This window comes from Pterocles gutturalis, unplaced genomic scaffold, assembly GCF_000699245.1.
Source record: "Pterocles gutturalis isolate BGI_N339 unplaced genomic scaffold, ASM69924v1 scaffold26755, whole genome shotgun sequence".
NCBI lineage: Eukaryota > Metazoa > Chordata > Aves > Pterocliformes > Pteroclidae > Pterocles > Pterocles gutturalis.
Genome location: NW_010141691.1, coordinates 63,301 through 81,063, shown reverse-complemented (window position 1 = coordinate 81,063; position 17,763 = coordinate 63,301). Strand labels below are relative to the sequence as shown.

Sequence of the window (17,763 nt, the reverse complement as noted above, 5' to 3'; positions counted from 1 at the left end):
AATTTTTTTTCCAGGCTTCTGATTCATAGCATTAGGATATGCTTTGAGATACAGTTAAAAAAAACGCCAACTTTTTAGTTAGGCTTTATTGTTTAGTCTGAGTCCTGATGACTGCAATTTTGTTATTTAGTTTGTTCAAGTAATACTGACCTATATAATGCATAAATTAGGAGGCTCATCAGCATCCTCCTGCATCTATTTCCTATCAATAAAGCTGTGGTAATCTACATAGGCCACTGAGCTGGCAGCGCTTCTTAGCCAAGCAAAAGCATTGCAGCTAATCAAGGTACTTTCCAAGATTTTAGAAAACTTTAGACTGTAGGAGTACAATGTGGATTTGTTTTATTACCAAACCAGCTAAATTATACTTTAATGCCATTTTCTGTGTACAGGGCTGTAAGTTTATATATTTGCCAGTTGGACACAAATTTGAGGTTGCTTCTGTCTTCATTTTTTTCTTCCCCTTGTCTTGACTTTTCATCAATAAAAACAAAAGTTTCTGGGAGAGTGGAGGTTGGTCTACCTGCACTTAGTCTCCTTTTTACTTGAATATAATTGATTGCATGACTTTGATTATTCTAAAATGGTTTCAAAAGACGAAAAATCTGATCTGTATCCATTTGGAGTTATTTTATGTATAGTATGATACTTTTGTGTTAAACTTGATCTCTATTACTCATCCTTCAAGACTGGGTCTTGTGGACTTCAGGAATCTTGGTTTCCAGATCAAATGTGTTAAATTCCTAGCTTTAACTTGTGTCAGCACACAAGCATTTGACTTTCTTAAGCGTGTAGTGTTTTATAGACTACCTGTTTGAGAGTACTTGAAATATTTAGGGATTTTATTTGGGTTTCTGCTTCAAATTTCTGTAGGTTTAGTTATATGCCTTTTTCTTTACAAAGTAAATCAACATGCTATAGAACTGTCATTTTCTATTTTAAAATATTTTCTTTCTAAATGGCTTTAGGAATGTGTTTTAGAGGGCTTGTACATCTCTGCCTGATAAAGAATAAATCTTATAATCATGTGATAAAATTACTGTTGAGGTTGTGTGGCTTCAATCACAGAACCTGGTCTTAGTCAGGGAGCTGCTTATCCCACCCTCCAGTGTTAGTCCCCAGAAACTGATTGGGGGTGTTTTTTGTAGGATGTTTTCACCTTTCTTCTTTCCAGCCGTTTTGTTGCTTCCTTTCAAGCTCCTTTTATTTTTGGGATGATGAAGGTTTATATCCAGTCAGTGCTGTCCTTGAAATGTCATTGAAGGGTTTTTTGTTTGTTTCAAGAAATAGTTTCTTGCCTTTACCCCCTCTTCAGCTTTTGTCACATGTGGCAAGTTGATAAATGTAGTGTCAACTGAATTTTCCAAATAGGTGTAACAAGTCTTGTTAAATTTCAGAAGATTTAATAATAAATTTATTCTATTGTCCATTGAGATTCATCTGGAGAGTTGTGACCTCAAGTTTAGTTAAAAGGAACGGTTTGTTGTAACCAAATAACCCCACTCTTTTTCTTTTTATTGTAAAAAAGAAACCAAGAAATCATTTCCCTTTTCCAGGAATTTGGGGGGAGTGGGGGGAAGAAGAAATGGGTCCCATCCCGATTGATGCCATTTTCCCTGTCCTTTTTCGTGAATGCCATATGTTACTAAAGAGCTACTGAGTCATACCCTAGGAGTCATGAATTCCAGACACAATGCCATTCACTGTTTAACCACCTCCCCTGTAGCTTTAAATAGTGCTATCACCGAGATAAGGTGCCTTGAAATGAGCACAGCTAATACATACCAGCATCTACCTAACCAGTCTTTTTTTCTGCAAAAGAACAACCATCACTTCAGCCTGCCTGGGCATATCTTTGTGTATAGCGTATGGATCTTCCTCTGCGGTAGAGCATTTGGAAAACAATTGTAGTCTGGATATTCTGGGTGTTTCATCTTAATGTTGATGGCTGACCACAGTAGATCTTGGAAATTTGTGTATAAAGAAGGAATGGCTGCTCTGATAGTTACAAAGAAATGCTAATATTGTATTTAGTGGGTTGAAAACCCAGAAGCTTGGAAGGTAAAAAGGTTGGAGTAATCTCAGCGGGAACTCAAAGTCACACTTTACAGGTATCTTGGAAAAGATCTTTACACTCATGTGTGACATGAAACAGCAGTTGCTAGACCTTGGTGTAAAAGGGAGAGTGCTCTTGAGAGATGAGGCCTCTGAGATAAGAGCATGAAGCTCTCCACTGAAATACCTTGTTAAGCAGCTGGTGCTGAGTAAGCCTATGTGGGAGCTTGTTGACAACTTATTCTTTATTCTAAACAAAGTTCCTTTGCAGTCTTCTTCAGTTTGCATGTGATGTTACAAATTACTTCATGGTTTCATCTGATAAGCGTGATGTTCTTTTATAACTGCAGAATATCCTTTAAAAAAAAATTATAGGTACTTTAGTCACCTTAAAGTTGCCAGACTTTCCTGGCATATACCAAGAGCTGTTTGGCTCAAGCACTGTGGTATGTTGTGCTTGAGAAGAACTGCAGAACTTCATTTGTTGTTAAACCCTTTGTGTGCTGCTGTTTAGGTGTGTGTACACGGTTGTTTGCTAAAGACATTGGAGTTAAGGATCGTGTTTTATGTGTTTCAGAACTAGTATTGTGAAGTCTGCACTTATTCTGGTGGTTAGAAATTCAAATATTTGCTAATACGTATAGGTTGTTTCCACTCTTTTTCTATAGATAATGCTTAGTATGTTGTTGCAATTTATTCATCACAAGTGTAATTTGAAATGGAAAGAGCTTGGTCATAGCTTTCCCTTAAGGGCTCTAAGGTGTGAACTAGTGATGTGTTGTGTGCAGTTGTGAATCTGTACATAGCAGTAGTTATTGCTTCATTAATTACACACAGTGCTGAAAAAAAAAATCAAGATCACTCTTTAGGAAAGAAAATTTTCCGTTCATACCTTGTGTGTTACTGTAAGGGTTTGCAAGGTTAAAGATAAGAGTCCTTAATCAGTTTCTATCTAGGCCATGGGAATACTTTCTTCTTCTCCGCCACCCCCCCTCCCCCCCGATTTAGTGATTTGTCTTCAAATATTTTATGGATAATCTTGCTCTGTTCTGCTTTTGAGAATAGCTTTGATGAAGAAGTTTGTTTTCTCTAGGCGTTACTGGTGCTTGTAGTGCCCCTTCCCAACTGGTGGTTCATAAGACAAAAGCAGGCTGGTGGCAGCAGCTGTGGAGACAGCGCACGTTGGCTCGCAGTTATGAAATCCAAAGAACAGGGAGACCTAACAGAAACATGAATTGTCAGAAAAAAACGTAAAACAGTAGAGCAGCAGATTGTAGCTAGTGATTATAACAGCAGTTCCTTCCTCCACTTCTTCACTGTTTCAAAGCTTAAGGAAGCATCTTTCAAAGTCTTCGGAGCTACGGTCTGAAGGTGCCTTAAGTACATGACTGTTGAGGCATAGTCCATCAAGTGGTTTAATTTCTGTTGCGCTGTCAGCTGAGCGCACTAATGAGTGTGGGAAAAGATGGACCAGGGTCATTGGCTGTTTTATGAATCACTGGTGGGTGAATGGGAGGTAGAGAACTGATGGGTTAAAACTAACTGTAGTTGTCAGTGTGTTGTATGACAGCTCAAGAGAAATGTGCTTTGTGTCCTGACATTTCAATACTGTCTGCTGAGAATATGATCATGTAGTAGTTTTAAAAAAGACTTGGACTGTCCCCAGTAGAATCTCTGTGACTTCTAAAACAAAATAATTATTTAGAAAATGGGTTTGGGGAATGTTCTTTCTCATATCTAATGTGGACATTGACCTATATGCACACTTTTAAAATAAAACTTGAAACAGTAAAAATAAAAAATATGAGATGACAAAAGCTAGCGAAATTCTAATATACTTCTTTTTCCCCCCCCTATTATAGAAATACATTAACTTTGAAGGAGAACTAAACAATGGAACCAGATATTATTCGAATGTACTCCTCATCCCCTCCACCACTAGACAATGGAGCCGATGATGATGAAGAAGATGAATTTGGAGAATTTGGAGGATTTTCTGGTGTAAGCACTGCTGGTGTAGCTTTTGCTGATTTTGATACACCAGACTACGGTCATCCAAAGGAGGAGTTTATACCCACAAATCATTTCATCCCACTCCATGATTATTCTGACAATGTAGCTAGCATTGCAAGCTTCACATCTGTTAAAAATGTTAAGGATAAAGACTGCATTGCAGAGCTTCCTACTCTTACTAAGGAACTTTCTGATATGTCAGCTACTAGTACCAGCAAAGAAAAATCCAAGTTTAGAACTTCAGGTACTGTTTTAGAAGATGTAAACGAAAGAGGGAAACAAAGAGACAACACTGGGAAATCAGAGGCTTTTTCTTCTCCTGTCATTAGAACTGGTATAGCAGTTGAGAGCCAGGATGAGAAAATAGATGCTTGTAATGGTGAGAAACTTCCATGTCTAGAGATTCTAACAAATGGATTTGCAGCATTGGACCCTGTAAATCCTCAGGGAACAGAAGATCTAGACGGTATTGGTGACTCAAAGGGACTGAGAATTGTCAGTGCCCATAGTACTGAGCAAAATTTGAACTCAATGCCTAGCTCAGGTGAAGACTTTGCAGATTTTGCTACATTCTCAAACAAAAACCCAATCCATTTAGAGGGAACAGGACCTACAATATGCAGTGTTCTTAGTGAAAAAGACTTTCTGAGTATTCAGGAGAACAACAGAATAAACAGAGTAACTCATATTGAAGAAGAGGTTTGCATTTCAGAAATCAGTTCTGAACAGGGTTCCTCAGCACTGGAAGATAACGAATTTACAATTTCTAGTACATCTCGAACAACTGGAAGTACAGTATGCACTACTGAAAATGGAGAAAGCAGTGGGAGGAGACGACGACATAGCATAGAGAATGGCAAAGATTTTACGAGGCCTGATGACTCTTTGGGAACAGAGGACGTCGAGGTTGATAAGATCCAAAGCTTAAGCAGGGATCTTGCAGGAGAAAAATTGTGTGATTCTGAAGATTTTAAGAGTGGTGGAAGTAGTACTGAAGTTGTAGCTTGCAGTGATGCACATGACGATGATTTTGGTGATTTTGGTTCAGTCAGCAGTGCATCTCCCACCTTCATTAATGCTCAAGAATCGATAAATGCTCTCGATTTAGAAGGAACTTCCGAACAGCCTGCACATATTAGTGAACCTAATGATGAATTTGGTGAATTCAGGGACATAAGAACTGTTTCTCAGCAGCCAGCAAGGTTGGATCAAGCTGAACTAAATCAGACTGCTGACACTTTAGAATGTGATACTACCAATAAAACTTCTGGCTCAGACTTCCAACATACTACTGAGGTAGAAAATGGTGATGATAGTGAATTTGGAGACTTTGATTCAGTGCCAAAACCTCAAGATGAGAGTGTTGCTTTTCAGGACTCTGACGACTTTTCTGACTTCAGTTCAGCGTGTTGTAACCAGGCTACAGACTGGAATGCTTTTGAAGATGAACAAAAAGACAGCTGTTCTTGGGCTGCCTTTGGAGATGAGCAAGCTGGGGAATCTCATCACAGAAAAGAGATGTGGCAGTCACATAGGACAGATGCGTCTGCCAGGGTTGATGGTCCAGTATTACACAAGACTGACAGTTTTGCTTTAGCATCTTTCCAAGGAACTATCAGTAAGCAATCTCAAGAGCCAGCACATTCAGTTCAGGTAAGGGTGGTCTTGATTTTGTTCAGACTCATTCTGCTCTTGTGCGTGAAGTTCTTCCTGGTTCCTGCTTCTGCATACAACAAATGTTTGAGTAGTCTTTGTTTGTCTTGTGGGAGAGATGTAATTTGGTGGGTGAGACGAGCTGGTATGAAATAGTATGCTGTGTTTGCATCTTGTAGCTTTTGCGCTGCTACTTCCTGCAGAAAAATTAGCAGGGTATGCTGAACCTGTATGCATTTGTTTTGGTGATTATATGTGGTCCTTTACATAAGCTGATCAAAGGAATAAGCCACCATAAAGATTTTGGAGCCTGTGATAGTACTTCATTTGCTTCATATCTTACTGCCTTTTGAGGGGGCACTCTGACATTGCCTTTTCTTAAAATAGTGATGTGACTGGAAGCTGAGGTTACTTGTTCTCAAAATTTTTCATCACCTTTCTTTATCATGTTTCGAAAATCTGATTAAAAATGATGACTTAATTCGTAAATAGCTGCACTCATTTGCTTAAAGCAGAGATCATGATAAAATATAATCTATGGAGTTCTGTCCCTGGTATTCCAGGTCCTGGGAAATTAACCATTTAAAAGTTATGTTAAAATAAGTTTCTGTTATACATTAGTTGTGGGAAGCTCCATGTTATAGCAACATAACAAATATAGGACTGATAATTTCTTAAAGCTGATGCTATTTCTAATTAGAGTTTTGAGGAGGGTGAAGTAGATAGGTTTATTTCTTATTCCCACCGCCTAGTTGCCTTAGTTGCTAAGCGTGTATTCATTCCTAATTAATTCCTTCCTAAGTCTTTTCACCAGACATCTTTGAGATCTGTGCCTGTTCATACATAGATAAATTTTTACTAAGTATTTAGTATTACTTTTGCAAAATTCAGAACAACAATTTGAGTTTAAAATTCTCTTCACCGCTTCTTTTTAATCACGTTATCCTATGTGAGTAGTTTAGTGTATGCTCTGTCTTCTTGAAGTGTGCAGCAACACCAGCAATAAAATGTGTTAGTGATAATACATGTCTGAAGGGTTTGGAACTTCTCTGGCAATAAAAGGAAATGAGGTAAGTCCTTTCCTCCAGGACCTTGTACAGGCTTGCTGACAGCCCTGCCTCTTTCCGTTTCCTACTGGTGACAGGTGAAACGGCTTTTCAGAAGAAGGTTGTGCCAGCCAGAGCTTTGCCAGCATCAGTAAATGGAATGGAGCTTTTGGGACTTAGTGCTGATTTCTTGTCATGTTAAAAGCTGTGAGCCTCAGCTCCTGACACTTCCTGCTTGCTATTTTGTGCAAGGACTAAGACACCAAATTTCAAAGTGGCTTCACAAACCAAACAAAGGCTCACAAGAGAACCTGCAGGTGGATTTTTGTGCCTGTGGAAAACCTTGCTCATCATCGCCTGAACGTGTGGGTCCATTTCTCAAGTTGAAAGCACAAATCTATTGTTTCCTATTCTGTTGGTTGTTGACCCTTAAAATTGGAGAGTACTAAGGTCATTAGTGCAGTTAATCTAAATTGCTCCTGTTGCCACTTGAAAGACTGTCCAGAATCTGAGAAAGAATTGGGGGTGGATATGATTCTAGTAAATTGTCTGCTTTTCTAGTTATGCTACTGAGGGATAGTCTGAAGGTTTCAGACATTTGTTTGTACTTACAACTTTCTGTAATTTTGTGATAGAGTAGATTGTAAAGCAAGTTTTAAGATTTAAATATTTTTTTCATTCCTTTTCTTTATGCTACAGCTAGTTGTGACTGTTTGGATATAAAATGATGTTCTGCCTCCCCTGCTAGTGAGGAAGTACAACTCAGAATATTTTACACAAATAAGCTGTAGCGGAAGTTGTGCTGGATACGTTTTCTCTGTTGCAATAGTTTTCTTACCCCTGCAATGACAGTCAGTTGCTTTTTTTTTTTTTTTTTTTTTCCGTTTCTGATAACTCTTAAAACAATAGTTACACATTTTCAAAACTTACTTTGTATTCTGTAAGTGCTTTAAGTTTTGGAAGAATCTACTGAAACATTTTTATATTTAAAAAAAAAAGCTTTGTTTTAATCTTAAGTAGTAATTCTTTTTTTAATCCATTAAGCCACAGTTTAGCAAACTGCAATTAGAAACATTGAGATTAGTTGAGTCAACAGTCTCAGTACTTTAAGTGCAGAATCTTAGTAAAATTAAACTTGGATTTTGATCAGCGTCCTTACTTTCATGTAAGAGGGTATCACTGAGGTCAAACCACAAAATACAGCATTTTGAAGTATTTGCTGATCTCCGTGTTTCCCATGTGTTAAAGTTGAGTTCTGGAACTGTTTGATACAGAAGCATAAACACTTGCATGCAAAAGTAAAGCTAGGGAGAGGTAAATGGACAAAGGTGTTTATTACCCTGACCAAGGAAAGGTAGGGAAGAGTAGATCACTTAGTGTATTGCTGGCAGATCTAAAAAGCACTTGCTGTAGCAACTTAAAGGGAGCAGGCTATGCAAGGGAGAAATACTGCACGTGTTAGACACTTGAGATAGATGTGAAAATTGAGACCTTGGCATAGGCTAAAGGTGAACTGGGATCATTTACAAGATACTGTATCCAGTTGATCTGTAATGTTGAGGCTAGGATAGTCGCTGCAATGTGGTAGTGAAATAATTTTGAATGGTGTGTAAACAGAATGACCCTAACATAATTTCTTACTTTTCTGCTTTTGTATACTTATCAGAATTACTGTTTAAATGTGGTGGGTGAACTGGTTGATCTGACAAGTTTTGAGTGAACCTGCACTGTACTGTATGCATTAATCCCCTTTGTGTGGTCAAGTAGCATGCTGCTAAGTTATGTTTATAAGGAACGTAAGGCTTGTAGCCCAGCTTTTTCCATGAGATAGATAGTGTTGAGCATTAGTCAGCTGAGGGGGTTATTCTGCTGTATTGTGCATTAAAAATATATAAAGGACTTAGGCAGCAAAGCACAAGAGCAGTTATTACCCACCCACATGATTTCCATAGGTAATACAGCTGTGCCTAGCTATGTTCGAGGAGTATAGGCGTCTCTCGAGGAGGAAGAGATGAATAGTGGCTTGGTTGGAAGGCCAAAACTCCTACCTGATTTAGCTGAGAGTTAACAAATCGTGGAAATGGAGGAAGAGAAACCTGAACAGCCTTCCAAGTGGGTTTTAAGATCCTCTGCCACTGTGCTCACAGGCTCTACCTCTTCAAATTAGTCAGACAGGGTGGCTGATGTACAGTTACTAAGCCACGAGTATGCATCAAGACAAAGAAAACCCTGGATCACTGTCACTTACAAAGTACTTTGTCCTGGGCAATGTATGAAGTAATCCTCTTGGAAAAAAGTAATTATTACTTCAGCCTCCCAGTTCACTAAGATAAATTAAGATAGTGTTGGCTAAATTAAGTTCAGACAGTTGGGTAACAGCCTGTAGTGTAAATCTGTCTGTCTGGAAAGGTTTGTGTTTTTTTTTTTTTTTTTTTAAAGTCCGTAGCAGAGTTTTTAAGTATGTGCAGCTGAATAATAGTAGAAAACAGACCATTAAAAGTTGTCCATAATTGCTGTATTTCAGAACAGGCTGGCTAAGGTGATCTTACAAAATTAAATCATTTGAGAGGGGTTTGTTTTAGCATTTCTGTTTGTGTCACAGAACAAAACTATTTTCAATTTTGTGCACCCAAGTTTCATCTACTATACTTCCTCTTAGAGCCTGATTGAAAAGTTAGTACACCACTAGATAATAACAACCTGAGCTACCAAAGTGGGAAGTAAGATTTATGTAGTCTAAATAAAGAACTGTTGAACTTCACTTTGCCTGCATGGAAGATGCAAGATTTGATACGTTCTTCAACAGAGAGTAAATGTGCAAGCCTTCCAGCAAGAAGGAGGGAGACAGCTTCGCTTTTCTACATGGAACTTCCCTGCAGCCTATAACTCTTACATCAAGCAGTAAAAATAGCAGAGTGGTTTTGTTCTTACATCTCAAACCACTAAATTTTCATATTTGCTTTGCAGCAAAGCTCAAGATATTTATAGTTACTGTTTAAAAATGTTTTGGGGGATATTTAAACCTATCACTGACTACTTAAAACTCTTTAAATTATTGTAAAAAAATTTTGCTCTTCATTTCTCATCAGTGAGGATTTTTAGCTCTTGTGACATCATACTTGATTGCATAACCAAATAGCAATACCGCTGGCTGGTAAATCTTGGTTTAGGACCAGTGTGTCCATTGTAAATTATCTGCCATAATAAAAATAAAACATTTTGCTTTTCTTCCTCTAAGAAATTTATGGCACTGTCTTAGATTTAACTGCTTTTTCAGGATGAGGGGGAAGCCATCACACTTGGATCACAAGAAGTTAAACTAGTATTCTTTGTAAGCTTTGCTTCTCTTTTTTACCCTTTACAGAACATTTAAGGAAAGTTCTGTTTGCTTAGCAGAGTTTGCACATCAGAGAAAGAAATAAATTGCCACTATGCGGAAGGCAAACTGATTCTTCATTTAAGCAGTCCATAAACCTTTCCAAAAAACAAACAAACAACAAAAAAAACCACACCTGCCCCCATTTAACTAAGAACTTAGTGATTTGTTTGTTTGTATAAGTGTGTTTAATGAACTGTTCAGCTTTGTTTAGTGCTTCAGCCCAAAAGATTTTGAGACCTGCTGAAGTTGATTGGTGTGTTCCTGGGGTGGGTTGCATCAATTGAAATAAGTTTCTCAGCTCTGCTGTGTTAACTGCGTGGTTATGTGGTTTAGCTCTTAAAGACAAATTTAAAAAACACCACCCCATCCCCCCACCCCCAAGTCCCACACATGGTGAAGGTACAGGAGTATATGGCATCTTAGCTCCACACAGGCAAAGGTGTTGCCGGAAAATACGGTTTGGTTGTTAGAAAACCCGGCGACAGGAGTTTCTCCAATGACCGCTGCTTTATTTTGTTAAAATTGTCATAAATACCTTTGTTAGGCACTCCACAGAGCAGTGGGTTCATGATTTAAAATAAATAAAATCTTTGTGGTTAATCGGTTTCTTTTCTTGGCTTCTGGCCCCTGAGTTTTGTTCTGCTGTTTTTTGAGAGCCTTCACTTGGTTTCTGAATTCTAGCTAGAAGCTGGTCATGTCCATATGGACTTTATTCGTTTCCTAAATTATACATTTAGCATCTTGGGTCCTTCTTATGCTCATTTCTATCTCTTTTCTTGCATTTTTTCTATCAGAAAAGACTTGAATATAAAAATATTCTCAGTAATTTAACTGTTACACTGGTTGTACTTATTATTAGGTCTTCCAGTTTTGTGTTCAATAGATGCAAACAGCCCAGAGCTTGAGTGTGGCTTCCTCCATAGCCTCTTTTCCCAGCAGTGGGAAAAGGAGGGCTGAAGGCATGCTTTGAACTCTCCACCTTAAAGCACCTCTGAAGGCTGCCAGAACAGAGATGCCACAGGCTGTGAGTGAGAGTGGGATGGGGAAAATGAGGGATTGCATTGATGGATGGGGCTGTGCCCTCTGATGGAAAGTGGGGAGTAAGGAGGGACAAAGCACCCCTATAGATAAGGAAACAAATTCTATAAAGTAAGTACTTTGGCCTTTCAGCTCTGAGGGCTGGATCTTTGTCCACTATTAGGAAAGCTAGGGAGCTAAATTCTAATCCTGTGGTTGTCATTCTCACTTGAAAGTCAGTTACGTCTGTGATATTTTTGTTGCTTCAGGTGATGATTACTGTGTATCTTAAGTGTTTATAAAAAACTTCTATGCTTTCCCAGACACTGAGGGGCTTTGAGTTTGTCATTGTTCAGAGAATCATGGTTAATTTTTAAAATCTTCAGTAAGTGCCTTTAAGAATTACTCTTCTCAGATGACAGTGCAGAACACTTGGGCATCAAATATTTTTAGTGATGTGAAAAATTGAGAAAAGTTCTTGGTTTTTTTCACACTTTTTTTTTTTTTCTGAGAGACATGACACTACTGTATATGGCAGAAGTAATATTTGCTTACAGTTTGTTTTGTACAAACAATAGACTGAGGTTTGTAAAAGATGAACATTTACACTAATTTAAAAAATCTTAGTAGTGCCCTTTATACCTGGGAGCTGTGACCACAGGATTTCATTACCAATTAGAAGAACAAGTTCAGCTGCTTCCTTTAGGGACGTTACTGCTGCCTGGGAGATGCGTGTTTTTATACTCGTCCCTGTGCCCATTTGCACACATAGAATTAATTACTCTGGTTTGCTATGGAAACCGTTCTTCTCTATCATATGTAAGTAAGAGCTAAGCGTTTCTGGAAACCTAGGAAAGATAAAAGGAAGTGTAAAGAATGCTATAATTAAACTATTCCTGAAATTTTGGCACAATTCTTTCGATCAAATTTGAAATTGTGTGCTGACTGAGATGCTGCTTGGTTCTTAAAGACTTTCTGTCAGTTTCTTTCATTACCTAAGCGAGCATATTCTTAGTCACTAGCATGTTCTCAAATGTTGATCCTTTGGAAGAAACATGATGCCTTAGTGTTTTCATGATACAGTGCCTTTCAGCTGCCTCTTCCTTTTCACTTGGGATACGTATTCCTGCTCTCTTACAGAAATTGTCACCTGTAAGATATGGGCAAGTGATACATTCTAGGCAAAGTTAAGTTTTAAAACTCAAATGAGTATGCTTTTGTATACTGAAGTGTTGGTCTAGAATCTGGAATACTGTTTAGTTTTACTTCCTAAAAATGTAAATTAGTGTCTTAGTTCTACAGCCTGCAAGTATTATACCTTACTTTATGGCCAAAACAATTGGGCATTAAGAAATATTAAAAGGAAAGTTATATACTGTAGAAGATGACTCATTATGGTCAGAATATATTGGTGAGGTAATGAAGAAGAAAAGAAAAAAAGTGTGAGTCAGGTATGCTGTGTAATTCAGATCCTTTGATAGTATAATAATAATGGCATTTTGACATTATACTTTGCAAATAACTGAACCTGGTGGCTGTCCCTGTCAGGCATTTCTTTCACAGGTAGCAAAACTGAAGGGCTGATGTTCTAAGCAAGTTAATTTTCCTGCTTTTTTGCAGTTAGCAGGTGAATGGGGAGAATAGACTGAACAGACTTGGTTCCCAGTTCCCAACTCATCATCCTGATTCCAATACAGAATCAAGATATTCTGATAACGTGGTATTTGCCTCTGTGTTATGTTTCCTATACTATGTTTGCTGATGTACATGATCAGTGGTTTGCATAATTGAGAAAGAGACAAGGCAAATTTTCAGGTAAAAAATCGGCTGAGAAATTTTGTAGATAACTACTGTAATTGTGAAGCAGATATTCTGGTGCCTAAATGTTTGTCCCAACTGTATTGGTTGTTTTAATTGAAATATGTAACTGCCACCTACCAGCCTTGCTTCCCTGAACCTTAAATCATTTCAGTTGTAACAAAAAAACCTCTGTTTGAGGCTTATGTTTGTAAATTCAGCATTGCTGCTGGAATATGCTGCATCTCCACAGGAGGGCTCTGCTGGCATAGCTATACTAGCACACACTGTGGATGCTCGTGGGATTTTTGCCTACTCGGTTTCTTTTCCATTTCCCCAGTAGAAAAGCAGGCAGTGGAGCTGCTGGATGCTGCCCTGTGTGCGGTGCAGCAGGGTGTTGGAAAGGTGGCTGTTGAGGAACTCCAAACTAGAAAGACTCCTTTTGTGCCAGGCTTGCATTTCCTTCCCCTAGGAAGAAGAGGGGTTCCGGTGTTTCTGGTTAAAAACAAGTATATTAAAGGCTTTAATTTAATTTTTATGAGCATACCTTGCAATTGTACTTTTTATTAAATGTTAAGATGTTGCTGTTTACCTGCTTTTAATGAGTTGAACTGAGCAATTGTACTTTTTATTAAATGTTAAGATATTGCTGCTTACCTGCTTTTAATGAGTTGAACTGGGGGAAAAAATATATTCCATGTCAGTGGTACACCTGATGTCTCAGTTCACGGAGGTACAATAAAGTTGAAATTCTGTGGCTATATGGAAATACAACAGAGAGAAGAGATAGAAATGTAAGAAAATAACTTGAAGAAAGCATACTAAGCTTGTCAGAAGAAAAATATTTTGTTTGTTTGTTTTTCTGAGGAGGAGAGGTTGTTTGAGGGTGGGGTTTTTTTTAAAGCATACTAAGCTTGTCAGAAGAAAAATAGTTTTGTTTGTTTGTTTTTCTGAGGAGGAAAGGTTGTTTGAGGGTGGGGTTTTTTTATTTTTAATGTTAAATATGGCTACCAAGGCCCAAGTGACAAGAATCAGAGCATCCTCCAGTTCATGCTGTGGAATTAAAATGCCTGACAACTATTAGTACCAATATGTGCTCTTTATATTGCTGAGACCTTATCCTACCCAACAGCAGTGATCATGGCACAGGTGGAGAGAAAAGCAGGAGTTGTTTGCTGCATTATGAAACTTAAGAATCCTGTCTGCCTTCCTAAGATGCTGAAGTTTCCTTTCTCCCAAGGGACACAGAAGCGATGGCTGCACTGTGAAGATATGGTTGCAACTGCTGTGACAAGCAGGAAATCCTGCCTAGTCTCTCAAAACCATGGGATATAGATTCATAGCCCTCCTGCAAAACTTATGAGTATTTGTATTTACATACTCTTGGTGTGAGTTTGTAATGTAAGGCAGCAGGAGGAAGGTCAGACAAGAGTAACATAGATAAAGTTGTGGTGATGCAAACTCTGTTGCTATCTATCTGGCTCCTTATTCAGCTAAAATAAAACTTGGTATTTTCTGTTGTTTTTTTTTTTTTTTTAAGTTATTTGGCTAGAATGGAAACAATCCCAAGGTTGGCTTTTAACCCCTGCAGGATTGCAGCATTCAGCTTCAACTGTCTGAATCATGAATGGGAGGATAAGGAAATTGTGTGGAGAAAAGTAATTCTTCTATTTAAATTAAATAACTTCTAATGTGTAAATAGGTCTGAACATGTAAATAGGTTTTTGGGCAAGAAATTAAGGCATTAATTAATTCATATCTTCATTAGTTTTTTGCTCTGGAGAAATACCAAACAAATCTTACAGATACTTTTTGACAAATGATATGTTTAAACCTCTTAGACTTGACTCTTCTGCATCATACCTGACTGTTGCGTGAACCATAGCAAATAAAGCTGGGGATTATAGTTTTCCTACATCTGAGTCATTGACACTAGCAGTTTTTTAGGAAGGGTGCAGTCTTTGAACTATAAATAGTTTTTCCGTATTATTTTCAAAGTTGTTGTCACACCCTGAGCGTGTTGCACATCAGGCTAAGTTTTGTGAGACCTTTAAGTGCATACATCTTGTAAGATAAGCTGTCTTCTGAATCAATGTTGTGTCTCAAGTTTGAGTTGAAGTGCGTTGTCATTACGTGAAATGATACTGATCAATACCAAGCTTGCTGAAAAGATGTGTTCAGTAACACCCTTAGCATGTGTAGATTTGGAGACTTTAACACATCTTAATTAAATATAGTGTAATACTTGTTTACACATTTTCTGATAATTTATGACAAAGAGTGACTCTGTTAAGAACTGTTCTAGACTTTTGCATAAGAACTCGCTTTGTAGAGGGCAAGATCCTTACTGTTTCTCACTAGCTGGCAGCCTGTGTTTGATGCTTAAAAGTCTTGTGATCCTCTGATAGTTATATCTTTTGTGCTAAGTGAAACCTTGTATTAGCTACGTATTGTTTTCCATCTTAACTTATTTTTATAATTTTGGCCTCGTTTTCTTTAGAGCAGTTGACAAAACTTGACATGAATATTTTCTGTTTGATATAGACAACATTGCTAAGTCGTCTGGAACGAATATTTGAAGTCTGTTTTCCTTCCATGCCTGTTCTTGAAATTGAAGAAGAAATAAGTTCCTTGAATCATTTGTTGGAAGCAGGTGAAAAGCAGATGACAGCTGAGGAGACCTTAGCAAATACTGGGTAAGAAGCCACAATGCAACAAACTTACGAAGTAGAAACGAGTCTTCTTTGGGAACTTAAAACAAATAGCAGTAATTCAAAACAAATTGTTTGCTTCAGGCTAGTAAAAATTAGCTATCTAGCAGAATGCTTGTTTTCAGCGACTGCATATGCCAGGAATATTTCACTCAGTATGTCAGCTTAGAAGCATATAATCTTTTAAGTGATGTCTCTGAGTTAATCAGAATATGTCTTACCAGTTGCTATATTTATTCACGTAATTATGAAGTATAAGTAGGTCTTGTCCTGTCTGCTGTGGACATCATTTTCCAATAATAAGTCTGAATGATGATTGTTCTGAGAACACTGTGCAGTTTTCGTCCCCCTGGGTATTGTGCTTGGGCATCAGTTTAATTGGAATGTATAATAAGTCACTTGCACTAAAAACTAGAATAAATATTCAAGGCTGCTGAACTGTTGTTCCTGTTGATAACTTGATTTATGATGGGGTGTTTAGGGAACTGATGGACGTGTGGACAGAGCTGCAGGATATCCATGATGCATATGGACTGAGATACCAGTGGGGTGGCTCCCACAGCAACAAAAAGCTTTTGTGCTCCTTGGGAATCGACACAAGAAATATTGTGAGTCTGTCAGTAAAACTTGCTTTCTAGATAATGAAACTGCTTTAAATGTAGAATCAGGTGGAAGTCTTCTTGTATGAACACTTGTCTCTTAATTGCATAGCTGCACTGAACATGGCTTTTCATGACAGACCATCTGACAAATTTTTAGAAGCCCTATTAATATTAAAAGTTGCATTAGTTTTTGACCATTGTGTTATATTTAACATAGTATTTATTCTCTGATATTAATCTTATACAAGTTATATAACATTGAAAAAATATTATAATCACCACACAGAAACTTATAAGTAAATTTTTGTTGTTGTTTTATCAGCTCTTTACAGGCAACAAGAAACAGCCTGTTATAGTACCCATGTATGCAGCAGGACTGGTAAGCTTTTTTTAGTGTTATTTTTTGTTATAGTTCCAACAACATTATATAATGAAATATATTAAATGACATTAAGCACCAAGTGTGCTGAAAAATATTTTTGTAAGTATGGTTATGGCTTAGGCATCAGTAGAAATGCTAGAAAGGAATCATCAAATACACAGTTTTCATTATGTGTACAAGCAGATACTTAATTTTAAATGAAAAAAGTATTGATTTAATAATTTCATAAAGCAAGCTGTTTATCTAATAAGGTGGGCTAACTAGTCTAAACTCAGTTTGAGGCATTTTCTAAAAAAAGTAAAAATTGATTGGAGTAATGTATTAATGTGTATGTAGCAATAAAAAGTTCTTGTTGAATTTTAACTATTAAATCTAAGGTATAGATGTAAATTGTCAACTAAAACTTGAGACGAGGAACTAGATCGTTAAATAGTTGTGAAAAATGACAAAGGAACATCGAAATTAATCAAAATAACAGTGCACATTGACACTTGTGGGAAGCTCTGGCACTAAGACCAGATGCTTCAAAGGAAGGTTAAGAACTGCTAGATAGTTATGGTATTCCATGAAATGTGTGTAGGAAGTTTTCTCAGCTCTCTCGAGCATTCCTCTTAGTGCAACTCTTTCTCTGACAGACTATTAATTACTTGATTGCGTCTCAATATCCCTCGGTCAGGAGAGATGCATAGTAATGCTTTGCAGTGTTACTGGCATGTTAATAAAGGACCCACATAATATATATTTGGATATACATGGAAGCAAAAAGCAGTGCATAGCCAGTATTGTTCTGTTGCCCCAAGTGCTATATAAAAATAGCAAGAGTAATTTAGATCTCTGTAGATTGAAGGAAACTCAAGTAACCTTGTACAGTAAGATCAACTGTTTTTCCTTAAACTGATATTCTGTAATTCCTGTTTGGCATTTCAGACGCTGTAGTAAAAACATTCAGAAGATAAGATTTGCCATTTTTCCTAGTCTGAGCAGAATAAATATGCTCTTTTTTTTCTGGAAACCCTTGTGTATATATATGCCTACAAACTCACATACACTTGGTCATTCACAAATCAAATATAAAAGGATTACAGTTTTCTTTGGTATATATTAGGCC

The 17,763-nt window shown here is 37.5% G+C and overlaps 1 protein-coding gene across 1 annotated transcript in view; it reads left to right on the top strand.

Annotated features, from left to right (window-relative positions):
- The first annotated feature begins 3,948 nt into the window (after positions 1–3,948).
- Positions 3,949–17,763, top strand: part of AFTPH (aftiphilin) — a 33,568-nt gene continuing 19,753 nt past the window's right edge. Inside the window, exons 1-4 of the mRNA XM_010084121.1 lie at positions 3,949–5,721; positions 15,505–15,656; positions 16,153–16,279; positions 16,596–16,652. Coding sequence (XP_010082423.1) covers positions 3,949–5,721; positions 15,505–15,656; positions 16,153–16,279; positions 16,596–16,652 — 2,109 coding nt within the window. The remainder of the gene's footprint in view (positions 5,722–15,504; positions 15,657–16,152; positions 16,280–16,595; positions 16,653–17,763) is intronic.